Source organism: Penaeus monodon, chromosome 35 (genome assembly GCF_015228065.2).
Source record: "Penaeus monodon isolate SGIC_2016 chromosome 35, NSTDA_Pmon_1, whole genome shotgun sequence".
Taxonomy (NCBI): domain Eukaryota; kingdom Metazoa; phylum Arthropoda; class Malacostraca; order Decapoda; family Penaeidae; genus Penaeus; species Penaeus monodon.
Genome location: NC_051420.1, coordinates 17542089 through 17550808, shown reverse-complemented (window position 1 = coordinate 17550808; position 8720 = coordinate 17542089). Strand labels below are relative to the sequence as shown.

General features: G+C 33.5%; 1 protein-coding gene across 2 annotated transcripts in view; it reads left to right on the top strand.

Moving 5' to 3' along the window:
- The window catches only part of LOC119595094 (hydroxymethylglutaryl-CoA lyase, mitochondrial-like), a 13029-nt gene extending 9908 nt beyond the window's left edge, over positions 1-3121 (top strand). For both annotated transcript variants that reach the window (XM_037944238.1, XM_037944237.1), the window contains 2 exons: positions 864-1052; positions 2419-3121. In XM_037944238.1, coding sequence (XP_037800166.1) covers positions 864-1052; positions 2419-2646 — 417 coding nt within the window. In that variant the 3' untranslated portion in view covers positions 2647-3121. The remainder of the gene's footprint in view (positions 1-863; positions 1053-2418) is intronic.
- The last annotated feature ends 5599 nt before the right edge of the window (positions 3122-8720 follow it).

The following is an 8720-nucleotide window of genomic DNA, read 5'->3' as shown; positions in this document are numbered from 1 at the left end:
TAGATATAATTTTATATTCAGTGTTTTTATGAATACGTGATTTTTTTTTCGTTCGTTCATTCGTTTCTTCTTCTTCCCCGATCCTCCAGTTGACTTGACCATTTTGCACATCTATGTCACACTCTCAACCTCTACCCACTCCTGCAATACTCACAAATACATGTACGCACATGTAAACACACACGTATGCTCACATACACAAACACACACACACATACATATATATATATGTATATATATGTATATATATATATATGTCTATATCTATATATATGTCTATATCTATGTATATATATGTATATATATGTATATATATGTATATATATGTATATATATGTATATATATGTATATATATGTATATATATGTATATGTAATATATTATATATATATATATATATATATATATATATATACATAAACACACAAATGAATAGTCCAGGCATGCCATGGCATGTATGTACATGCCACCTGTTGGCAACGGGTTAAACTATCTGAGAGCAAACTGACTGAAATCTGAAAGTATATGAGTTTTAACTGCATTTTTTTTTTTTTTTTTTTTAATATCTACATACTTTTTTTGTCGCTCTCTCACTACCAATACCACTTTAAGAGTTATTCATAGGTCATTTCACATCATTGAAATCTGAAATTGCAATATTCACAAATAATTATCCAATAAATGTATAAATATCAATGATTTCATAAAGTCGTTTGTGAAATTAGTAAGGCCAAGTGCCAGTTACATGTAATAATTAGATAAGTAGATAGACTTTAATGTTATTTAATTAATATAAGAATGATGAATCCTAAACTAGATAACAATATAAAGAAAAATACAGTGATTGTCCACGATTTGTTTAGGTTGCCTTGGCCATGTATGAGATGGGCTGCTATGAGATTTCCCTCGGAGACACCATTGGCGTTGGGACTCCAGGCAGCATGAAGAACATGTTAGATGAAGTCCTGAAGGTTCTTCCAGCTGAGGTTTTGGCTGTCCACTGCCACGACACATACGGCCAGGCGCTTCCCAACATCCTTATTGCTCTACAGGTTGGTGTAAGATGTTGTGCTTATTAACCCAGTCTGCACGGATGGCAAGAATACATGCTATGCCCACTGTAATATAAGTTTATTTATTGTATTTATACATAGATGGCTCTACAACTGCTTAATTACCAAGGAGTCAGTTATTAGTCCTACCTATCTCGCCTGTTTACCCTTTTCCTTGACTTTTGGAAAGGGTCTTTTGTATTATTTCATTGTCATAAATGTTACCAAGATTTTAACCCAATGCCGCTGGGTGGTTTCCCGATACAAAAGCCCTCCCTCCTGGGCTGCTTTTGTAGTGGCCCAGACCCCGCCGCTGGGCAATTGTATCAGCATGATCGTACATGTCCCCGGAAAACAGGACTGGCCGACCATGGCACGTATACACATACCACCCGGAATATTGTCCAGGCAAGCCATGCCATGTACATACATGCCACCCAGTGGCGAAGGGTTACTAACAACTAAAGAATCATAACATCAATAACAATAAAAACAGTATCGATATCAGTTATATTAAAAAGAAAAATACATTTTCTTGCCAATTCAAGGAATGAGGAAATCATTATCAGTCACTAGGGCTTACTGATAGACTCCTTGCTGGCTGAGCACATGTGGAGCCAACTGTATTTAACAAAATTCACAAGAAACTACAGGGGACATAATATAAATCTGTGGTGGTTGGGTTAACAGTTTTTGTGATCTAGTGCCTGTCTGTTGCATAAGGTCAGTGTTATCCCTTGGGTCCAATATGCTTTTTTTTCCCAAGCATAACCCATATTATTTATGATGAATGTTTAGATATCAATATTAAAAAAAAAAAAAAAAATATATCGTACCATATATATATATATATATATATATATATATATATATATATGTATATATATATGTATGTATGTATGTATGTATGTATGTTTATTGTATGTATGTATGTATATATATGTATGTATGTATGTATATATATATAAATATATATATATATATATATATATATATATTATATATATATATATATATATATATATATATCTATATATATATATATATATATTTATATATATATTTTTACTATTATATTATTTATTTTCTTGTGTGTGTGTGTGTCCACGCATATGTGTACGTGAATTGTTTGTGAGCATTTTTTTATTATTTGTATTCTTTTATTGTTGTGTTTGTGAATGAGTTGATGCATAGTAATTGTATGCTTAATGTGAGTTTAAGATGTCATTTTGAATTTGACTTACATTTTGATAATAATGTTATTGCTTTTACATTTTTTAGAGTCATTGTAAGATGTTATAAACTAAAACTAAGTATTTTTATACTGTCTTGTGGTAGTTTGATTTAATTTTTGTTCTTCCCTCAGATGGGCATCAGTGTTGTAGATGCTTCTGTTGCTGGACTGGGAGGATGCCCATATGCAAGTGGCGCATCGGGCAACGTTGCAACGGAAGATGTTGTCTATATGCTCAATGGCTTGCAAATTGAAACAGGAGTAGATCTTGATAAACTGATTGATGCAGGAAATTTCATTTGTACTGCTATTAAGAGGCCAAATATGAGCAAAGTGAGTTGTGCCAGAAGTAAATGTTAGCAAGTGACCCATCGGTGTTGTTGGCATCATAAGTACTGTTTTTTTTTCCCAAGATTGTGACAATATTATTTATTTTTGAGATTAGGGTGTAGAGAAATATTGTAGCAAAGCGTGAATGTCGAATGTGAAGGGAATCGAAAGGAAACATTTATTTTTTATAGATTTTAGGTTTTGTAATTAGTTTTGTATTAAAGGAAAAAAGACAGAAAAAAAAAAAAAAAAAAAAAATTGCAATCGTTGCAAATAAAATGAAGTTGCTGTTGATTTATACTAACAATGAATGTATAAAATACTTCAGAGTTTTTTTGTTTTGTTTTTTAAGAAGGGGTATAAATTATTCCCATTCTTTGAAAATAGAAATAAAAATATCTTTAGTCATTTTCTGAATGAAAAATTAGGGTATATCTTCAATTACTTAACCCATAATTGACGGGTAGCATTCATAGAGGCCGGGGCCTCGCTGCCGGGGGCTTATATCGTCTCCCGAGCATGCGCGACCACTCATGCCAAATACCAGCATCCCATGCCGTTTCTTCGTAATACTACGAAGATATGTTGTATTTTAAATTTTTTCATTATTTTTTACAGTCTCTACTTGCCAAACTTCCTGATAAATCGAGACTGAAGGGTATTTTTGTTGTTATATAGACTCCATAGTTGATCATTATTCAGTCTATAGTCCGAATAAAATAAGCAGTGTGTGGCATCATGGAGTTGAAATTGTTGGTTTGTTGCATTTTTTTTGTTTGTTGCATGGTAAAAATGAGAAAGTGTTAAAACCGACTTAATCACACTTTCACTGGCAAAAAAATAATCTTTTGCCGTGATTGTAACAAAAAAAAACTCATGGCATGTCCATGCATACTCTATGGCATGTGCGTACATGCCCCCGGCAGATGGTCCCGCCATGCCATGGCATGTGTGTACATGCCACCCGGCGGCAATGGGTTATCAGTTGTGTTCATGCATAAACGTACTCATGATTGGGAAGCCTCCTTCATGCATTTATAACCGAAAATAGAAAAGTTAATGAATATGCAGTCTTGATGAAGACACTTTTGCCAAGGGTAAAACCAAAAAATTTTGTGTTTTTGAAACGCATTGCAAATCACTAACCTTTTTGATGATTATTATTATTGATATCATTATTATTATTATAATGATAATCATTATTTCTTTATCGTCATTGCTATCACCATCGCCATATCACCATCCTCATCGTCATGATCATCATGATGATCACCTTGAAGTTCATCCTCATCCTCATTATTATTATTATTATTATTATTATTATTATTATTATTATTATTATTATTATTATTATTATTATTGTTATTATTGTTATTATTATCATCATCATCATCATCATCATTATCATTACTATTATTATTTTTGGCTTTTGTACATCTGGTGCTGCTCAGATTGACTCAGGATGTTAGGAAATATGCATAACTCAGTGCATGCTTTATGGCTGAATAAATATGGGAATATAGTAGTACATAAGAAAACAGTATATCTTTCTACATAGGTGTCAGCATTGTGTAATGATAAAGAGCCATCTGTCATTTTTCCAGAACTGATTCACAAGTAAATTTTTTTCTGAGGAATAATTGCTGTGTTCATAACAAGGATCCCATTTATTTATTTTTAAGAAGTGCATAATATTTTTTTTTATCATTATCTTTGAGGGTTTTAGCAAAGGATGGGATTGGGCAGCCTTGCTTGAACATTTTCTTGTTTTCCCAAATAGTTTCTGTAGATTTGTTTTTACCTTAATATATATTTATTTTTAAATGATCAATAACTGAATGAAAACAATTTAAAGTGCAACAATATTTTTTAGGATTCTGGTGCACTATGCATCAAATAGTATCATATGCAAAACCTGCCATTAATAAATTCCACCCTACAGTAATCACTACATTATTTGGTTTTATCACTTATAATGTCAGGCTTTATTTTACCAATATCCTCTCTGGAAGAGGAAATGGATTGCTGGTTCTGCAGCAAGCATTAAGGTATACTGCTCAGCATGTCAGGCACAGTACTTGCTTTATATGGATTCACTGTTGGCATATCCACAGTAGACTCTGGCCTTGTGCTTTGACTCACCATAGAGCACTATTGTGAGATTGGCCATGGACTTGGACTAGTAGTAAGCCTGTGTATCAGCAATGAAAGTGTTGTAAATTGTAATAAGCATGACTAGCTTCTTTCTTATGAATTCAGGAGTGAGACAAGCCTATGTTCTTGCATCAACTCTATTCAGCACTTGCAAGGACTGGGCATGGTACAATTCTGATCTTGACTTTGGTGATGAAGTTGCTATCTTATTGTGAGCCTCTGGAGACCCTTAGGCTACTGTTAGCTGAGGCAAAGCCCTAGGGTCAAAAGGTTTCTTGAACAAGGACCAAGATCCAAGTATGCTAGGCAATCCTTATCAGTTGTTATATGCTTGCAGTGAAGAAATCAAAGTCACCAGGAGTTTTGTCCTGATTATTTTATTATATCTAAATAATTTAATTCATACCTCATGGTGTTCAGACCATGAAGTCAACAAATGGGTAGCCCTTGCAGGAAGAGTAATGTATCTGGAAATGCCTAGGTCTTTGCAGGACAAAAATATGTCTTCAAGGCTCTGACATTGCTAGTTTTGGTGCTCATCAGTGAAATGTGGACTTTAACCTATACCTTGGAGTATTGTCTTGACACTTTTTGCAGTAGGCCTTTGTGTCATATGTGCTTCAATTGGCAGGCTATATATCCACGGAGTGTTTACATTATAAGACTGGGGTAGGATCTTTTATGCACCATCCAGGACTGCCAACTCTAGTTATATGGTCACTTTGAATTGATTCTCTGAGGTGGTCTACTCTAAAGACAATCCTTGTAAGAGGAGGGTTGTAGAACAGCCAAAAAAGTTGTGGTTTTGGAAAATTGATAGGATCTGTAATAAGGATGTCAGGATGGGCAGGATTCGTGCCTGACACCTAAAGGGCAGGTAATGCAGACTTGAAAATAAGTTTTTTTTTATACACATTAAAAAAAATTATTTGCTATTATTATTTTTACAAAATCACAAAAGAGGAGGGTGATTTAAGAATACCTTGCTTCCATAAGGATAGCACTTAAAAATGGTTATACGTATACAATGCTTCAGTACCTAATGTTTAAGCTTTCACTCCCGAGCACTATTCTCCTCTTCGGTAACTGCACCTCTTAACATTTCTTATTGCTATATATGAATCTTAACAATCCTCTATATTTCTAACTTTTCCACTTTGATGGTACATAGAAAGTAAGTCCTTACTTAACCCCTATAGTGCAAGTCATAGTGCAGGCTGTGTCCATTAAAAAAACAAAACAAAACAAAAATAACACCAAAAATTCCATTAAATAATCATAAAGAGGTATTGTATACTCCATAAAGAAGTTTAAACATCGAATGTAAATTATTACACTGCTAGTTATAATGATTAATAGTAATTGCTGTGGAAATCAATTACAAATCATCTCTTCTTTTTTTTCTTTTGTTAATGCTCGTAGCATTCTGCATAGCTTTTTAGTGTTGAATTTTTGTCTTTACTGTAAATTCACAAAGAAAGCTACTGCTTTCGTTTTACTACTGTAGAATTACCATAATTTTTCACATTTACCTCATTTTTAGCAAGCACACTTAGGAAGGTGCATGTCTTTTATTGATGAAGCACAATCAGTTGGATGTTGAAATGTAGATCTTTGTTATAGAAAGCACAGAATATATTTTACACAAAGAAAAAGTGTTTGATGGGTGTGTTCAGTCACCATATATAAAGGCTACTTACCATGTTCTGTAAAACATGAGATATATTGAAAATAGGGTAAGTGTACCTGTATGAGTTTACTTATACTATACAAAACAAAGTTAATTGATATCCCATTATGAGGCTTGGTGAGGTGACATCTGACAGTAGAATAGGTAATTAATACTTTTTTTCCCTAAAGATGCAGTCATTCTTGATTGGTTGTGTTTTAATGTTTGCATGTGGAAAGACAAAACCAAAAGGTGGTGTTACCTGGCTGTGAGAAATGTTGTGGGTATACTTTTTAAAAAGATGTATTTTATTCTGAAATATAGAAAAAAAAATATTGCTTTGTTTGTTTTAAAATTTCCATATTGTCTATCAATAAGAAGAATTTTTTTTTTCCCTTCATCAGAGTGAGTTCCAACATGGTATTGTCTAAGCAGCTGTTTGGGATATAGAAAATATTTGTGGAATAATTCACTTTATATAGTGAAGATATACTGAAGGTATACCTGAGCTTGAGTATAAATTATAAAATTTGTGTTTACTATTTATAGTTTGTTTAATATCAGGCTTGTTAGGTGGTGTTTCCAAGAGAAGACGAACCCATTTAATTCATGAAAAGTTTGAATTGCCATGGCCAAGACTAGGAGTATACATAAGTATTTTGGATGGAAGGAAGGAAGATGGATGGATATATAGATAGATAGATAGATAGATAGATAGATAGATGGATGAACAAATGAATGAATGAAAATGAAAGGAAGGAAGGGAAGAAGGATGGATGGATGTTGGTTAAGTGGGATGATAGAAGGGAGGGACAGATAAAGGGAAAGAAAGAGGTATTTGTTCCATAGTTTGATTATTCTTATTTTTCTTCCTCTTTGTGTTTGTGACAGAGCAGGGTATCCCAATTGTTTGTAAAAACATCATAAACTACAAATGTGCTGTATGGTGTCTGATATCTTGAAGAATATCTTGTTCATTCAATTTGTCATTTATGCAATGTTTACTTTCCTTCTGTTTGTCAATGCACATCTGTTTACAGTATATGTTTAGGTGAAAACATTGGCATACTTTCTTTATCACAAACTCATTTCTGTTTGTCTGACATGTTTAGGAATGATTAAATGATAATATTTTTTTTCTATAGATTCAAACACTGAATAGTGGAGGGAATTGAATTTTGGGTTTAACATTTTATTTAGAATCATTGATTTTATATTGCATACACATTTTGAACCCATTCTTGCACAAAGTACATTGCATGTAGCTGTCCACAGAAAAGAAAGGAAAATTATATATATGTAAATATTTTATTCTTGGGGTAGGGTCCTTCAATGAATTGACCAGTTGGTAGGGATTTTTTAACTTCAAAGATATTTTTATTACAGTCTTATGCTATAAATAATAAAGGGGGAATAAATAATTGAAGGGGAAGACAAAAGCTGTAGGTACTCTTCTTAAAATAATAACAATCGTTTTCGAACCTTGTCCAAGCCCAAGACAGGGGTGACATTTTTTATGTATTTTCCTCCACAAACTTCCTATTCGGACTTAATATGTTCTATTAGCTGTTGGGAGGTTCTTTCATTAGCTGTTTCCCAAACATCTGACAGTACGCCCAAACATTTTTTATTGGTTGTCAGCCACATGCCATGCTTGGCCATGGATGGACCTTCAGGTGATTTTGGTCATGGAACCATCTGGGAACTGCACTAGACGTCTGTATAGGGCAATTATCCTGCATGGATATGATTGTTTCTGGAAAGGGCCAAGGCACAACAGCATGCTGATGAGAGGAAATATATATATTTTTTTTCTAACAATTCGATATTCTTGTCTACATTAACAATAAGAACAGTTCTTTCTTTCTTTGTTGGATTTCTTGGCTATCAACCAGCGGCATGTGGCCAAGGTTATTAAGCCAATGGATCCTATTTATTCTATCAATCTATATAAGGTCATAAAGTTTTGTCTCCCTTAGAAAAGTGATTACTTTACTGACTATTTTTTCATCATTGTATAAAAGATTTGAAGTTGTGAATTCAATGTTTTTGTTTCTGAAATAATTTTTGATGTTTATTCTATTATTATTGTATTTTTGGCAAGATCTTAGTATCTGTGCTATTGTGAGGTTGGTGTGGCACTGTAGGCACTGTGGAGAGAAGTTCTCAATATAGGGAGTGAGGTGGGTTAATCTGCTGGCATTGACCCTAAGACGGGCCAACACCACCTCCTCCCTTCTGTTTTTTCTGTAGGCTGTGTCCCACAGTTCAATTGTTGGCT